This window comes from Cyprinodon tularosa, unplaced genomic scaffold (assembly GCF_016077235.1).
Source record: "Cyprinodon tularosa strain WSP-4 unplaced genomic scaffold, ASM1607723v1 ctg837, whole genome shotgun sequence".
In the NCBI taxonomy this organism is placed as follows: Eukaryota; Metazoa; Chordata; class Actinopteri; order Cyprinodontiformes; family Cyprinodontidae; genus Cyprinodon; species Cyprinodon tularosa.
In genome coordinates, this window is record NW_024039604.1 from 63,873 (window position 1) to 82,873 (window position 19,001).

The 19,001-nt window shown below is 39.3% G+C and overlaps 1 protein-coding gene across 1 annotated transcript; it reads left to right on the top strand.

Annotated features, from left to right (window-relative positions):
* The first annotated feature begins 997 nt into the window (after positions 1-997).
* On the top strand, positions 998-17,205 carry LOC119774859 (ankyrin repeat domain-containing protein 34B-like). The gene is made up of 2 exons (XM_038272568.1): positions 998-1,181; positions 15,385-17,205. The coding sequence occupies exon 2, from the start codon at positions 15,431-15,433 to the stop codon at positions 17,021-17,023; it is 1,593 nt and encodes a 530-aa protein (XP_038128496.1). The 5' UTR covers positions 998-1,181; positions 15,385-15,430; the 3' UTR covers positions 17,024-17,205.
* The last annotated feature ends 1,796 nt before the right edge of the window (positions 17,206-19,001 follow it).

Consider the following 19,001-nt stretch of genomic DNA (forward strand, 5'->3'; position numbering starts at 1 on the left):
AACTTAAGGATAAAAAAGATCAGAAAATGTTTCATTACAAATAGGAAAGTAAAAGTATTAAGTATATTTACATTAGTTCCTTTCCATTTGAACAAAGTTAACACAATAGCCATCTTGCAGAACAACATGCATCTATAACTGAGATGTATGCCTGAGAAAACAAAACAAGTAAGCCTTTTTCAGATTGTTTATTCAGTTACATTTAAAATAATAAATTATGAAAGTATAAAATCTGTCAAACCAAATGGAAAAAATTCTTTAAAAAAAAAAATCTAAAATACTCTAGTCTGTCAATTTTTTTTTAATATTACAATTTGAAAAAAAAAAGATTTGAAAAATAATCAGAGAAAGAAAAGTTCCACCAAACCCCTTTTTTTGTTGAAATGTTTTTCTTTTTCCAATTTTAATTTTTATTAATTATATTGTTTTTCAATTTTTCCTGTATGAAATCAGAAATTTTGTCTAATTTCTCTTTACAAAACATGTTCTTTGCTTGCAATAATAATGGAATAAAATTCCCTCCATTTATTTATAGTTGTGTATGTGGGTTTCTTGTTATGACATGTTAACTATCTAATACTGATGTTCTTTTTTATGTCCAACAGATTAAAGTAAACAGTCAGGTTCTGGTTCTTGCACAGGTGCATACACACCCCCACACATAGAGCGAACAGTTCCTCGAGCACAATTACAACGTGTGCCGTCATTCGGCCTCTTTGATGGTTGTCATGGAGATGTCATTGATAAGCTGGATGAAATTATTTTTCCTTTCTGAGCGGAACTATTGAAAGTCCTCCGTGTCTACTTTCACCATTAGCGAGCCTTTGCTGAATTAGAGTCCCTATAATGAAAAGACAAACCGGCGATGCAGCAGAGTTGGGTTGCTATAGTGCTTCACCTTGTGCGTTCATCTCTGTGAACCTTTCCTGTTTTGCCTCCCTGCAACTCTTCCCGAGCTGCTGCTGCTGCTGTGATGGATTAACCATTTCTTAGACCTGCCTGACAACAAGCCTTCTATCTCTCTCTTTCATCACTTTCTTTGTCCAAGGAGAGAAGTCAGTCTGCACAACCTTGACTGCTGTTGCTAGTGTCTCCTTTCACTTAGTGTGACACATACATTCATCAACTCGTCAGTTACCGCTCTGCACCAGGAGAGTGGATTTCTGACTGACTGAAAACTGGTGAGTGGGACACACACGAGTAGCTGTTATTCATGAACTTTACAACTTAATATACCTTTTCTCTTATATGGCTTAGTTATTCCCGGTGCCAAATTGTTGAACATATTACTGAAGGTGTTGTTCTTGCAGAGAAGCTATGATAATAATGTGGTATATTCTAGTTTTTTTCATGATTTCTAACAGAAGCATCTGCCGAATGGATATGGGAAAATAATCTGTGTGCAGAAAAACACACATGGAGTTTGTCTGTTCCTCTGCAGTATAAATGTTAAGCTAATTATGATCTGGTGAAGTCATATTATTCATCTGCCTTGTGTCAACTGTGTATGCTTTATAAGAGCAAAGAATGGCTGTAATCGTCACTATCTGTGGTGAAAAGTAAATATAAGGAAAAGCAAACAGGTGGCATTATGGTAGATTGCATGTTATATTTGGCAAACTTTGTGTTTTGCAATAAAAATATCTTGAGCTGTCCTCTGGGGTGTGACATAAGCATTTCACTCTGTATTTTTGTCTTTCTTATGTAATTTTAAAATAAGCTGTACCCATGTATTTTATACCAGTTTGTAGTTTTACACCTTCATATTATTTTTCTTCTAACCCTTTTCATGCTTCAATCATTTCTAAAGCATTTGGGATGGTATGGTAAAGGACTTGATGGGAATCAGGAGACATGACGAAGATGGAATGAACACATCTGCCTCGGATGGCTTTAGATAAATGGTTGAGGCCCACTTCTCAATGCATCTGATGCAGTAGTGTGCATAGTTGTAAAATGTGTGATTTCTTCTCTTTTTGCACAATCTGCTGATGTCAGTGTCGCAAGTGTTTTACGATATAAAAGTTGCATTCAGGCAAAAACATATTTATTTAGAAATCAAAAGAGTTTCTTCAATTTAACTAACACTCACATCGTTGAATTAGACAAAATAAGTATTTAATTAACTATTTTAATTTCAATTCAGTTTATTATACAAAGCCAATTCACAACGCATATCAAATCAAAGCACTTTACAAAGATTATTCAATTAAGTCACAGTCAGAGAAAACACTGAAAAACAGGCTGAGCTCGAACAGCTATAAAAAATGTTTTCTACCTTTAGAAATTTTAGGAATCACTAGTAAACCTGCAGGCCAAGAGAAATATGCTCTGTTAGGAACATAAGGAATGATCAAATTTCTTTGGCATTTAAAGCTTTATATGTGAGAAGGATGATTTTAAATTCTAAGAAGAGAATCTAGGATAGGAGAGATATGGCTGCAGCATTTTTTTATCAGCAATATAATACCATAAACATACAACACCATCACTAAAATTTAATACATTTGATTTTGCTGTGTAGCTTACCACCATCAATGTGTGAATGGATTTTTTTTAAACTAAGTTTTCCTGAATTGCATTCTCGCCAGTTTGCAATTAACACATTACATTCTCTTCACTTCTTGGGGTTGGGCTTTCATCTGGAACGAGTGGCCAAGACAATTTCCTATTGGTCTGCATGGTGGTTAGCAACCACATTTTATTAAGCTTGAAATACCATTTAAAAATAATGCATTCATAAAACTCAATCTGAAGGCATAGTGACAGTACGACATTGTCACTAAGAAAAATTTGAAGAAAAAAAAATGATTTCAAAATGTGTCCAAAAAAATATGAAAAAAAAAACTTATAAAACTTTTTTTTGTGGTTGTTGCTTCAAATTTCCAATTTCAATATGTTCTTGAAGAAAAGAAAAAAAAAACACTCCCTACAAATGTTTCCTCCCAGTCCATCTCTATTGACGGTTATACTTATGGTCTGTCTTTCCGATTCTACCGGCATGCACTTTCATACCACCTGCAGAATAATAAGAGACTTCTTTGGGTCAAGTGATGACATGTTGTGATTTTTGGGTACTTTTCTTTAGTGCCTTGTAAGCAGAATATGCATTTATATGATAACTGCCTCATTTTTGTATGGTAAAAAGACAAATCAGTTATACCCTGTACCTTTAAACTGTCTCACATCCACATTTTCCTCCAGGACCTTTATGTCAGTTAATAATAAGATTAGCAGTTTACCTTATAAAGTATAACTATGCCTGTTTTGGATAATAAACATGCAGGCAGGAGAGGTTAAAGATGCTTAATCCCGCTATCTTATTAGAGCTTTTGTGATTGTGTGTGTCTAGTAGTGGATCAAACAGCACAAAGTTCCTCCAAAATCTCCTTTTTATATTGTCTTTATATATAGTTTCGGAACCTACCCATTTAACGGTGCATAATCATGTTATATGCCTATGAAAAAGACCAAAAACCATTTGATCATGAAAACTTATTTTTGTTCTTTATTTCCACATTTTACTGGGATATGCTAAGTGGCTTAGCCACAGCAGGGTACTCCCCTGTTTCCCCACTGTGCACATGCTCAGTATGATCCTTTGTAATTTGAAATATAAAGAAAGGTCTCTATTTGCTAAGAAACAGAGCAAAATGAAGCATAAAATACAAAAAAAAAACAAATATACCAGTAGAATGTGGTAATCTTTCACAAAACACTTTTCATACAGAGACACTGAGATAAAAATGTAACATGGACTTTTAAGGGCTATGATACACTATATTGCCAAAAGTATTTGCTCACCTGCCTTGACTCACATATGAGCTTAAGTGACATCCCGTTCCTAATCCATAGGGTTCAATATGACGTCGGTCCACCCTTTGCAGCTAGAACAGCTTCAACTCTTCTGGGAAGGCTGTCCACAAGGTTTAGGAGTGTGTTTATGGGAATTTTTGACCATTCTTCCAGAAGCGCATTTGTGAGGTCGCACACTGATGTTGGACGAGAAGGCCTGGCTCTCAGTCTCCGCTCTAATTCATCCCAAAGGTGTTCTATCGGGTTGAGGTCAGGACTCTGTGCAGGCCAGTCAAGTTCATCCACACCAGACTCTGTCATCCATGTCTTTATGGACCTTGCTTTGTGCACTGGTGCACAGTCATGTTGGAAGAGGAAGGGGCCAGCTCCAAACTGTTCCCACAAAGTTGGGAGCATGGAATTGTCCAAAATGTCTTGGTATGCTGAAGCATTCAGAGTTCCTTTCCTTGGAACTAAGGGGCCAAGCCCAGCTCCTGAAAAACAACCCCACACCATAATCCCCCCTTCACCAAACTTTACACTTGGCACAATGCAGTCAGACAAGTACCTCCTGGCAACCGCCAAACCCAGACCCGTCCATCAGATTGCCAGATGGAGAAGCGCGATTCGTCACTCCAGAGAACGCGTCTCCACTGCTCTAGAGTCCAGTGGCGGCGTGCTTTACACCACCGCATCCGACGCTTTGCATTGCACTTGGTGATGTATGGCTTGGATGCAGCTGCTCGACCATGGAAACCCATTCCATGAAGCTCTCTGCGCACTGTTCTTGAGCTAATCTGAAGGCCACATGAAGTTTGGAGGTCTGTAGTGATTGACTCTGCAGAAAGTTGGCGACCTCTTCGCACTATGCGCGTCAGCATCCGCTGACCCCGCTCCGTCAGTTTACGTGGCCTACCACTTCGTGGCTGAGTTGCTGTCGTTCCCAAACACTTCCATTTTCTTATAATACAGCTGACAGTTGACTGTGGAATATTTAGGAGCGAGGAAATTTCACGACTGGATTTGTTGCACAGGTGGCATCCTATCACAGTTCCACGCTGGAATTCACTGAGCTCCTGAGAGCGACCCATTCTTTCACAAATGTTTGTAAAAACAGTCTGCATGCCTAGGTGCTTGAATTTATACACCTGTGGCCATGGAAGTGATTGGAACACCTGATTCCAATAATTTGGATGGGTGAGCAAATACTTTTGGCAATATAGTGTATTTTAAATATGTTGAGCTTTTTTTTTTTTTTTTTTTTTTTACATATTTCATTGTTGTAAGGCACATTTACAACATTAATGTCCCAGTACAGCCAAGACCCACGGCTGTATCGTGCCGCACACACATTGTTTATCGCAGCCAAGGCCTGATAAAGCCCAGAGTGCAGAAAACAATAGCGACAATTAAAGTTCAGCCTTAGTGCTTTAATGAATGACTGACTTGTGCAGCCAAGCAACAGCAAAGGAAAGATTGAAGTGATGACCAAATAAGGAACATAATGATTAAAGGCGCACCACCTCCAGCTCTTCTGTTGAACACTGTGCAGGTGGTGTTTTGTACGCAGCTGTTGACAGAAACGTTTAGCATCTCATAGAAGCAGCAGGATGAAAGATTGACATTTGTTAATATCCAAGTCAGTGTGCTAAGCTTAATGCCATCAACTGCAGTTCAAGGGAAGAAAAGCGGAAAAATCTGACATTATGTCCACCTCCAGGTCATTTAATGCCTGTAACAGTGGCTTTAAATAGTATCCATTAAGGAAAAGATCAGGTTTTTGGGCTAATAAAAGATTATGATGAAAGCCTTAAACAATATTTCTGCTAGATTTAGCTTAGCTAACGCAAAGCCAAACCAATCCAACATTACTCTCTCCTGAAGATATTATTGTATTTATTTACAAGTATTTATGGCCTCACTGTGAAGATGAAAAGGAAACTTCTACATCTCCAGCTTTCAAGCAGACATGAAAAGATTTGGGAGCAAAACTAACTGAAGGTACACTGCTCAAAAAAATGAAGGGAACAGTCAAATAACACATCCTAGATCTGAATGAATGAAATATACTCACTGAATACACATAAAATCATCAATGTATATCCCATTTATGAATTAAGTGATTGTTGCATTTGGAGTCACAAAAAACTAAGGTGCAAAAACACACTACAGGCTGCTCCAACTTTGATGTAATGTCCTTAAAACAGATCATAATGAGGCTCAATAATGTGTTTGGCCTCCACATGCCTGTATGACCTCCCTAGAATGCCTGGCCAATTCTTGGACAGTTTGTAGTGCAATATGACATTGGTGGATGGATTGGAACATGTTGTCCCAAATTTGCTCAATCGGATTCAGGTCTGGGGAACGGACATGTCCGTCCATAGGTTAAATGCCTTCATCTTGCAGGAACTGTTGACACCTTCCAGCAACATGAGGTCTAGCAATGTCCTGCATTAGGATGAAACCAGGGCCAACCGCACCAGAATATGGTCTCACAAGAACTCGGAGGATCTCATCTTGGTACCTCATAACAATGATGCTACCTCTGTTGAGTACATAAAGGGCCGTGCCGCCCTCCAGAGAAATGCCACCCCACAACATTACTGACCCACTGCCAAAAGGATCATGCTGAAAAATGTTGCAGGTAGGAGATCGCTCTCCACTGTGTCTCCAGACTCTGTCAGGTCTGTCACATGTGCTCAATGTGAACCTGCTATCATCTGTGAATAGCACAGGGCGCAAGTGGTCAATTAGCCAAAGCTGGTGTTTTCTGACAAATGCCAAGCATCCTGCATGATGTTGGGCTGTGAGCAAAACCCCCATCTGCGGACATCAGCCCTCATGGAATCAGTTTCTAACCGTTTGTGCAGACACAAGCACATTTGTAGCCTACTCAAGATCATTTTTCAGGGCTCTGGCAGTGCCCCTCCTGTTCCTCCTCGTACAAAGGCAGAGGCAGTGGTCCTGCTGCTGGGTCATTGCCGTCCTACGGCCTCCTCCACATCACCTGGTGTACTGACCTGTCTCCTGGTAGTGCCTCCGGCCACTGGACACTACGCTGACAGACACAGCAAACCTTATTGCCACAGATCTGATTGATCCATCCTGGATGAGCTACACTACGATCCACTTGTGTGGTTTAGAGTCTGTCTTGTGCTATCATGGACATGAAAGTAACACCATTTAAAATCTGACCAAAACAGCCAGAAAGCACAGGTACTGAGAAATGGTCTGTGGTCCCCACCTGCAGAACCACTCCATGATTGAGTGTGCCTTGCTATTGTCAATAATTTCCACCTGTTGTCTATTCCATTTGCACAACAGTGTGTAAAACTGTTTATCAGTCAGTATTGCTTCCCCTGTGGACAGTTTGATTTCACAGAATATTACTTTAATTGAAATTATATTGTGTTGTTTACGTGTTCCCTTTACTGTTTTTGAGCAGTGTAAGAAAAACATTGAATGAAATATTATGTTCTCATTACCTTTGCTTGACTGCAGGCATGCTGTTCTCTTGATTATGCACAGCTTTTTTCTATGCATAAAATTGCATTGGTTATTATGCCTCAGAGTTTTAGTTTGGTTCAATCACACCAGAGCACAATCTGCTAAAAATATAGTACTGCAGATGCTTTTTTAAAATCCCTTCACTGTGGCTCTAGATATCACGATTCAATGTTTTCTATAAATATTACTGATTAGTTGGTATTTTCCTCTTTACTGGTATTGTTATACAATAAGGACTTTTAGAGTCTTTCTGACATCTTGGGAATCTAATGTTAAAATAAACATATTAAGTGAATTTTACTCCATTATTGCTGCAATTTAAAAAAAATATTTGATAACTAAAATCAACCCAGAAAGGAAACTTTGCATGTAACTTAGCTTGAGAAGCGAAGATGAAATTCTGTTTGTCTGCATGGACATTAGCGGCAACATTTTATTGGTCAAAAGTGAGTGTTTGTATTTGGCTTGAAGTGAAAAATATGATTTTGGAAAAAGAGAACAATTTGTAAAATTCAATCTGAAATAGAGAAAAGTGAAAAAATAAAATAAATTAATTAATAATAATAAATTAACTATACCAAATCTGAAACTAATACTGAAAATTTTTAATAAAAAAATAAAATGCAAAATAATAATAAAAATTTGTTTAAAAAACAGGGGGGAAAAAAATGTTTCTCTGACCTTTTTTATAATAAAGTTTTTCAAAATGTTACTTTTGGATTGCATCTTTTTTCTTTACAAAACATGTTCTTTGCTCATAAAAAATGGAACAAAATTCACTCCCTTTTCTGCAAAGGGCAGAAAAATCCTAGCATTGGTGAAGTATTTAGTAATACATTTTGGGTCAAAAATATACCACAACTATACGTAAACTTCTCATTGGATGTGGTCTGCCTATGCTGCGGATGAGTCAGAGCGTCCACCATGTTGAATGCGGCAAATCTGTTGAGACATTTAAACAGTATCAGAGGGACTATAATCTCAGAATACGTTATGTTTGCAATATTTTTATTTTTGTAATATTACAAATTTATTTTTCACACCCCTTTGGCTTCATTCTCCTGACTGTATTCTCATAACAAATAGAAATAATTAAAAGAATCTAACCTGGCCCCATTTCTCCAGGAATGAAATACTTCCGCAAACTGTGACTATTTTGGAAATGTTCCCCCAAATTCTGTTAATATGACGTTTTTCCTCTTAATTTTACCACTTTTTTTTCCTTTATTGTCCTAGGACATTTTTTCCTCATATTAGTAATATTATATCTATGTCTCTGTTCCTAATCTGTGTCTAAAACAGATCTAAAAAGGGATCACATGTGATGCAGTGTTATGAAAAAATGAAGACCAGAATGTATATACACACACACACACATATATATACAGTATATATACAGTGGGGCAAAAAAGTATTAAGTCAGCCACCAATAGTGAAGTTCTCCCACTCAAAAAGATGAGAGAGGCCGGTAATTTTCCTAATAGATATACCTCAACTACGATAGTCAAAATGAGAAAAAAAAATCCAGAAAATCACATTGTCTGATTTTTAAAGAATTTATTTGCAAAATATGGTGGAAAATAAGTATTTGGTCAATAACAAAAGTTCATCTCAATACTTTATTATATACCCTTTGTTGGCAATGACAGAGATGACACGTTTTCTGTAAGTCTTCACAAGGTTTTCACACACTGTTGCTGGTATTTTGGCCCATTCCTCCATGCAGATCTCCTCTAGAGCAGTGATGTTCGGGAGCTGTCGCTGGGCAACACAGACTTTCAACTCCCTCCAAAGATTTTCTATGGGGTTGAGATCTGGAGACTGGCTAGGCCACTCCAGGACCTTGAAATGCTTCTTACGAAGCCACTCCTTCGTTACCCGGGCGGTGTGTTTGGGATCATTGTCATGCTGAAAGACCCAGCCACGTTTCATCTTCAATGCCCTTGCTGATGGACGGAGGTTTTTTACTCAAAATTTGACGATACATGGCCCCATTCATTCTTTCCTTCACACGGATCAGTCGTCCTGGTCCCTTAGCAGAAAAACAGCCCCAAAGCATGATGTTTCCACCCCCATGCTTCACTGTAGGTATGGTGTTCTTTGGATGCAACTCAGCATTCTCTCTCCTCCAAACACGACGAGTAGAGTTTTTACCAAAAAGTTCTATTTTGGTTTCATCTGACCATATGATATTCTCCCAGTCATCGTCTGGATCATCCAAATGCTCTCTAGCAAACTTGAGACGGGCCTTGACATGTACTGGCTTAAGCAGGGGGACACGTCTGGCACTGCAGGATTTTAGTCCCTGGCGGCGTAGTGTGTTACTGATGGTAGCCTTTGTTACTTTGGTCCCAGCTCTCTGCAGGTCATTCACTAGTTCCCCCCGTGTGGTTCTGGGATTTTTACTCACCGTTCTTGTGATCATTTTGAACCCACGGGGTGAGATCTTGCATGGAGCCCCAGATCGAGGAAGATTATCAGTGGTCTTGTATGTTTTCTATTTTCTAATAATTGATCCCACAGTTGATTTCTTCACACCAAGCTGTTTACCTATTGCAGATTCAGACTTCCCAGCCTGGTGCAGGTCTATAATTTTGTTTCGGGTGTCCTTTGACAGCTCTCTGGTTTTGGCCATGGTGGAGTTTAGAGTGTGACTGTTTGAGGTTGTGGACAGGTGTCTTTTATACTGATAACGGGTTCAAACAGGTGCCATTAATGAAGGTAACGAGTGGAGGACAGAGGAGCCTCTTACAGAAGAAGTTACAGGTCTGTGACAGCCAGAAATCTTGCTTGTTTGTAACTGACCAAATACTTATTTTCCACCATATTTTGCAAATAAATTCTTTAAAAATCAGACAATGTGATTTTCTGGATTTTTTTTTCCTCATTTTGTCTCTCATAGTTGAGGTATATCTATGATGAAAATTACCGGCCTCTCTCTTCTTTTTGAGTGGGAGAACTTGTGCTATCTGTGGCTGACTAAATACTTTTTTGCCCCACTGTATATATATATATATATATATATATATATATATATATATATATCTTAGCCACTATTGAATACATCAGACATCTCGGTCCAGAATAGTGCAGTCCTTAAGCTACCAGGGGACCTGAGCTTGGAGGAAAAAGGGGGGAAGAGTTTATATATATATATATATAAATATAAATATATATATATATATATATATATATATATATATATATATATATATATATATATATATATATATATATATATATATATATATATATATGTGTGTGTGTGTGTGTGTACTGTCCACATTGTAGATGTATGTGAATGTGTTCCAGCTTTTATGACTCATGTAGTAAAATACTTTTTTTAACCCTCAGAGGCATTGGTGCCATCTTATGTAGTCTAATTGAGAGAACCAAGGACAAACAGCACAAAGGCTGATAGAGTGCGACTGCCGCAGCAGCCATAGAGCTGCTAAACTGATTCTGTCTGCATAGATACAAAACAAGCATTTAGCATTATTGTCTTTTCTATTATGTGTCAGAGTGAACATATTCAGACATATAGCCTAAGAAAGTAAGAAAATTTTGGGGGTTTTAAAGGCGTGCAAAAAAATTCATACACATAAATACATTTTATTGGAATCTTCGGTGAAAGAACAAGACATAGAGGTATAAAACTGGGAAGTATAAAGGAAAATATACATGATTTAAAATATCTTATTTTACAAATAAACAGCTGAAAAGTAGGGAGGTGTTCAACACCCTTTTCTTTGAGGCTCGTTTTGAATATGTCAAATTGTTGCTCCTATCCTTGACCCTCCACAGGGTCAACAGTAAGAAAACCGACTGCTGTATTAAATCCAGATAGCTTTGTCTTGTGGACAACGATAAAGGACACACACAGGAATTAAAGTAATTAAGTTATAGGATTTAAAATAAATCCATTATACAAAATGTAATCTATACCCTTTCAAGTTGATCACTTATTAATTTAATTTCTTGTGTTTTTACAATCTTGTGTTGTTGCACTATATTAATACTGTAGAGGTTGCTTAAAACATTTACTCAGTAGTTGTCTCTCTGTTTGAGAAATTTGTTGCCACCCATATGTTTGGTTACATCTGCATCTCCTGGGCAGAAACTCAGAGTTTACTGAAGTAAACCTGCCACTGACCAGGTTAGTTTTGGGGAGAAAGTTACCATGGCGACTGAAACAGAGGTTGAGGAAACTCTCTTTGTGATCCAGAAAAGTCAGAACTTCCTTGTTTTCAGGTTTAGGAACTTAGAGTTTTCGATAAACCCGCTTCATGAAACTGACCCCTGACCTCATCACTCTTGTGTTTGCAATACTGTGGTTATGTCAAGCATGGGAAATTTGCTCATTTTTCCACTCCCTCTGTGTCACTATTATGTATGTAGGTACCAAAGTGTGGTACTTTTTTATTTTACACGAAAAGGTGCGCAGTAGTACTGACAGAATCTGTCTGGTACCTATCAAAGGTACATAGTTATTTTTATGTCTTTACCAAAAATACCAAAATCCAGTTGTTTATGATGAAAAAAGGTCATACACTCCAACCCTCCATCCTGATAGTTTTTTAATCGTCCATTTTGAGCCCACATATAACCTCAGCAATGGGCATGCAGAGCTGACATAAACAGATGTGGCGCCATCTTCTGGCAGCGCGACTAAACTACCAGAAAGATTACGTGGTGGCCTTTGACACAGCTACCTAATAAGTCCCGACCAAGCTGACTGTGGTGCAATGCCTCACCCAAAACTGACCGCTTGCCATGGTCAAAGATTAACCTTACCTGCTCCTATTTCAAGTTCCAATGAGTGTTTCTCTGTCTCTCAAAAGGAGTAGTACTATAACAGGAACTTGGAGTACAGCAAAGTATAGTCATTTGCTGGGGAAATTTTTACTTTACAAATAATTGCTAGTGTTGCACCAATACTGATACCAGTATTAGGCGGGGCCCCAATCCAGCACTAAAATGGTGGTATCGGTATCGGCGAGTACCAACTAATAGGGCACCAATACCATTTTGAGAGCTAAAAGTTTAACTATTATCAGCCATTCCAGGTAGGCAATAAAACCTTCTATTGGATTCTCTTTGTATTAGTCTTTTTCCTGCTTCACAAAGGTAGGCAGCAGCTTGATAAAGCCATGATGGTAATTATTTTACATCCAAGTAGTGTGCAGTTCTTCATATATACACACACATCAATTTCAAACAGATGGTATCGTTATGGTATCGGTATCGTCCAATACTGTCCAGCCGGGTATCGGGTATCAGTATCAGGGCGAAAATATGGCACAGGCGCAACACTAATAACTACCATGGTTGATATGTTCAGTCTTAACAATACAGCCATTCAAGGTCATTACAAATAAGACGTGATCTCTAGGTCATACTAATCCAATCAAGATAAGACTTAAAAACATAGCTAACATCAGTAGAACTATTAGCAAGGACCTGTATTCATGTGTCTGTCAACTTTGCGGCAACATCAGAAATATATAGTGAAGCTTTAGTGAACTCCAGTAATCAGCAACTTGAGTTTCATTACTCTTGGAATCAAACATCTTGCGCTCTTTTATTACTTGATCTTGGGCTTTCTTCATTTTTCCCCAACTATGCTGGGAGTTAAACACTTGCTGCCTCCATTGCTTTGGCTTTTTCACCAATTGTATGCATACACAGTGACGTAACCCCAGTCACATGGTGTTGTTATGGGAAATAGATAGCATTTATTGTCACTGAACAAAATTCAACGAAATTTCCATTGCAGCTCCCGTGCAAAAGGTCAAATATATACAGTACAGACAAGCAAACACACAACAATAATAATAACAACATACACAACTAAATCAACTAAAGGCACTCAGCCATGCCAAAGAAGCAGCAGCAGGTCCAATCATGGCAAAACACAGAAAATGTGACAGTGCAAGGTGCAGAACAGTATGGCTGTGTGTGTGTGTGGGGAGGGGGGGGGGGGGGGGGGGGAGGGGGGGGGATATGTATGTGTGTCTGCGAGGTTATGATATGTGTGGGAGGGGGAGACGGCAAGGAGTAATGGCTCTGACGGCTGTGGGGAAAAAACTGTTTCTATATACACGGAGAGGCTACATTTTCTAACAAACTGAGCAAATCTAAAGTTTTAAGGTGCATTCCGACCACACATGGAGTGTGAGCAGCAAGGGCCGTGGATTTACATGGCATATCTACTGTATGTAAGCCTCACAGGAAAAGGCAGTGTAGCTACCAGCATGAATCCCACATCAGTGCTTGGCTCTCACATCATGCTACAAGGTAGAAATCAGTTGTTGTCAAACAGTGGCCCTGCATGGAGAGAGTAGAGCAGTGACCGCTGAAGTTGAAATCTGAACTTTTCTGTGATATTGCATCACGGCAACTACTCAGGGACTGGTTGTAATTGTGATGTAGGTTAAAGAAGTGCAGCTGACACAAAGCTTTTTTCAGTAAAAATGCAATATATAGAAAATTATTTTGAAAAAAATGAAAAGGAATGTTCTTTAGAGGTTTTTAGGTAGCTTTATTTTCATTTTTTTTTTTTCATTTAGTCCCTAGAAGGGCTGTTCGTCGTGCTCCTTTACCTCCATCTCAGACTGTTACTGCCACTCCCAAGCACTGCTGCTTTCTGAGCGGGTAGATCTACACATGTTCCAAAGATGGTTTTGGTAATCAAATAGAAGTACCACAGAATTCAAACAAAATCTAGTAGCAGCTCTGGATGAACCAAAGTGATCTGCTTATTCAGGGCCTCTGGGGCTTTTCCAGAAATTGATGGTCTTTCCAAACCGAGTCAAAAATGTGAGAACAATTTAGCAGCAGTAATGTTAAAATTCACCTGTGATTTTATTCTGAAATGCTGCCATTGAGCTCTTGACATATCATATTATGCAATAACTTTAAATTTGGAAACAAGCACAGCACTACTATTAGTCGGATGGTGAAGTCATCAACTCAAACAAAAATCATTATAAAACCAAATAAGCACAAAAAACTGTTTTACCTGCAGGATTAAGTAGCACTAAATGAGCACATAATTCTCATTCAATTTGGAGCTTGAAGGGAGGATGTCTGAGATCTGGATGGCCTAAGAGATAATCTTTAATATCTCTTAAACAAAAGTTGCACATGTGATCGTTTTTTTGCTATTTATCTACCTTTTGATTTCTGCAAGGATCATTTTAAGTGCACACATGTGCACTAACGTATGCACTAACCATATATGATGATATGCACTATGCTTACTTTTTTTCACATAGGTGGAGTGTCGGCTTTACACAGCCGGTGCTCCTCCTATCGCGTGGCCCCGGATGAAAACACTGCAAAGCGGTGAACTCCTGGTTGTGCTCGGAGAAATTGCCGCACAGAATGCACCTTTAGAGAGAATAACAATTACAACACCAGCAGGGCATCATATAGTGTCTGTTGTCGGAAAATTTTTATCTCTTCTATTATATATTAATTGATACTATTTACTAACTATACAAGTTTTCACTCAGTCTGTTTCACTTTCAAGGCCAGACAATTCTATTCAGGATGGTGTTTGTAGACCAGACAGAGCTTCTTCCCATAACAAACCAGATTCTTTTTCAAGGTTTATTCATTATTAATTCTTGTTACTGTTTAACCAAAGTGTGTGTAATTTGTTTTGACTCTGACTACTTTCCATTGTTGTAAGGGGGGACGAACCCTGCCCAGATCAGAACAGAGCAGAATGCGGTGCCATAAAGGCTGTATGATGAACTGTTCTCTCTTTGCAAAGATATTAATAAATGTGCCGATTGAGTGAAATCCCTCGATCTCCATTTATTTAACTAGGATGAACAGTTGAATACTTTTTTCCAAAAACAGTGTCATAAAAATGTTGTATGCAACCATAGAGAGTTACTGGCATATACATTTGAGTAAAGTTAAATAATGTGCATAAGCAATGGTAAAGTACTGAATTAGGCACAGACAACATGAACTGTAAATGATAACAATACATTTTATTAGACTGATGTAAAAGTAGTGTTCTTGTCCCTGAATTATTTTCTGATATCTTTTTGCAATTGTCCACAGAAATCTTTCCTGCATCTTCAAAAATCCTAAACTTGGATCAGGACGGATGGAGGCAGAAGTCTGCAATTCTGGCATATCTATGGATTCAGGTAACCCTTTGCTAAGAGCTGTTTTCCTCAGAAGGCTGAGGCTCACAAGACTGCTCTTAGAGGGCGGGGCTTACATCAACGAGAGTGACAGCCAAGGACAGACCCCCCTAATGGTGGCATGTAGGACTAAGCATACTGACGCCCAGAGCGCCAGTCGGACTAAGCTGATCCAGTTTCTTCTGGAGAGAGGGGCAGATCCTAACATTCAGGATAAGGACGGACGCTCTGCGCTGATGCACGCCTGCCGGGAGCAGGCCGGCCCTGAGGTGGTATCTCTGCTTCTTTCCGGTGGGGCAGACATCAGCTTAGAGGACCAGTCTGGGACATCAGCGCTGGTTTATGCAGTCATGGCTGAAGACTTGAAGGTGCTCAAACTTCTGCTCGACACATGCAAGGCAAAGGGGAAGGAGGTGATCATTATTACCACAGATACATTTCCGAATGGAAACCTGTCAGCTAAGCAGTGCCTCAGCATGCCTGCTGCTGATGCTGTTGAAGAGATGGATCCAATTACAGAAGCAGCTCCAGCGTCTCCCTCTGAGATCCAGCTAATCACCTCCCCTCAGAGCACTTCATCATCTCTGTGTCCCCCAAAGCAAGTGTTTTCTTTTAAAGAAGGGCAAATCTGTGGTGCAAACTCTCATCCATGCTCGCCCTCACGGTTTCGAGGACCCGGACAAGCGGTGCCCAGTGGACTACAGCAACCTCTACAGAGACTGAACTCTGAGCCCTGGTTAAAGATCCCCGAATCGCTGCTCACTGATCAGCGCCAGGCAACTTCTAACCAGGCTGAAGATGTTTCTTTCAGAGTTCCCAACCTGGAGAAGGGCAGCAGCAATAACCCCAAAAGCTTCAGTTATTATGAAAGAAGGTTAGCAAAGGATAGAAGCATAGACTATGGCAAGAGTGGCTATAATGAGCACGAAGGGCACATGATGTCTTTATCAGGTCTGTTCTCATCCCACTTTGCCTCTCATCCCAATCTGCACTCTGAAATTCACGGTTCAGACCCAGCCGCATGCTCTTCAACCCTCTGTAGTAGCAGCAACCTTGGTGCAACCTTTCATAGCATGGCCTCATCGAGCCTTAATAATGTCATCCAGACGAAGAAGCTTAGTGCAGACATCTATGGCTCTGACCCACAGCTAGCTGTGGATAATAAACATATTTTAGAAGAACACAGAGAAAGGGCCCCATTAGACGGCAAGAAACTGGCCCCACTGCGTTGCTCAACCACAATGGGCTCCAGAGAGTCTCTGAAAGGCATCAACAAAAGAGTTTTCTCTCTGTATGAGCGCAGAGGCTCTGGGACGTTCCTGTTAGACCACAGCAATCAGGCCAGGCCTAGATCTCTGCCACCACTAACCAAAAACCCCACCTTTAATCTTTCCAATAACAGTTCAAGCAACGGGAGCAGCTTCTCTGAAAAAGAGTTGGGTGAGAAGGGTTTCCTTCCCTGCGCTCCCCCAGGACACCCCAAGGAACCGACGAGAAGAATACTGATGAGGAGACATTCGATGCAGACCGAACAGTTCAAAAGCACGGCCTGAAAATGACTGACGGCGAAAGAGGATGTTCACTGTGTTCAATGTAACTTCTGTTGTTACAGGACTTAGTGTCTGCTTTATGTAAAATCATAATAATAGAAACGCACACTTGATTTTTAAAAGGTGGCATACAGTGCTGTAAAGAAAAGCGTCACCCCGTACATTTTCTTTTTCTTTTTATTGCTACTCTGATATATACACAAACTTTAATATCAGATAAAGATATGTATAACAAATATGATAGGATTTCTAAATAACTATTAACTTGGTGATCACTGTGGCAGAATGTCTGTTCATTGGTTCTAAATCTTCATCTCAAGCTTTTGTGTGATTTGGAGCAAGTGATTGTAAAACCTCCATTACTGATAAACTTCAGCTTCAAACCGCCATATTTAGGTTTTGGCTGTTGGTTTTAGTGATGACATTCTGATGTAACCTTTCATGCTGAAATTGTTTGAATAAATGTTGAGTAGTCAACTCTGTTTCTATCATACTTTAAATGACATCGAATTTTATCTCTTTTCTATTGGTATTTTTTGTTATAAGATTTAACTATTTAAAGCTACAGTGTGTAATTTTCAGCGACATCTAGCGGTCAGACTGCAGACCGCAGCAACATGAACATCTCCCCCCACCGCTTCTCCCCTCCAACAGTACGGCAAGCGTTACGGGACAAAATGTCTTCCAAGACGTCCGCATCACCTACCTTCTCAAGTGATGAGGTTTGTTTACATAGATAATTTTACAGATAGTATTTCATTAGTCTGTGTAGGGTATAGATTTCATGTAGACTTAAGATAATAAATATACCCGTTATTTTTTCTACATCGTTGTGACGTTTTGGTGAGCTGCTTTGCATGGTGATATAAACAGACGAAGTAATTGTAGTCATTAGTTTAACAGCGAGATTGTGTTCGCTGGAAGAATATATATTCCCCGTTTACAGAGTCCAAGTCTTGTTTGTGGCACGGGGGTTACAAGGCGAGGAAGAGGGCAGAGAGGCCGGGGTGGGCGTGCAGCCAGGGCCAGGCGAGGGAGAGGTGCCAGCGGCGTGACTAGAGCAGAGGAGGAAAGGCTTGAAGATCTCCAAAGGAGCCGGAGAGAAGTAACCGAGGTATATATCCAGAAAATTATTTTACAGAAAGTTTTTGAATCATTACCTGTGAAACGTCAGGGACGTTGCTGAATAAGTATACTGGAGAGTAACAGCATCATCACGCAGCATGTTATTGTAATGGGCGATCTCGCAATCGCTAGTTTGTTGGCTCTGCGCTGCCGTAACGCAAAGATGTCTGCCTCCATGGCTGCGAGACCCGCTCCTATGTAATTATAAATAACGAATTCTAAGGCAACGCAAATATTAAGGTTAAGAGGCTGAGCTCGTAGATGATGATAAATAACATAGTTATGTATAATATATTACATTTCTGACTGTATATCCCTGTTATTATTACACACTGTAGCTTTAATTTTTTCTTTGCATATGTTTTAAAAAGATTAATAAGCAAAACATAACTGTGTGTGCTTGTCAAGTTCTGGACCAAAAATGGAATCAAGATGCTGGAGCGGAGGTCCCAATGTGGCCTTCATCAGGTCTGGTCCTGTGTGTGGATATAACACAATCCTGGAGGGAAATATCAGTTGGACAGCTGCCATCAACACCTGCAGTTACAGATAATAGAGTAAAGCTTATTTTTCAGGGCTTAGTGGAGTATAAAATTTGCTCTTCAATTATAGAATACCCTATTTATAGCAGTAATTAGGACAAAACTGTGAATATAAATAAAATTTGTACAACTTGTCCTTATAGCTGCCTATATAGTTAGCTAGATAGATTTGTGTAAATGTTTTTCTATTTGCAATTCATTTAAAATGCACAAAATGTTTTTTTCCCTATACATTCCAAATGTTTATTTAGAAATATTTACTAAAATTATGTCTCTTCAGATTAGTTAAAAAAAATAATAGACAGCTTAATCTG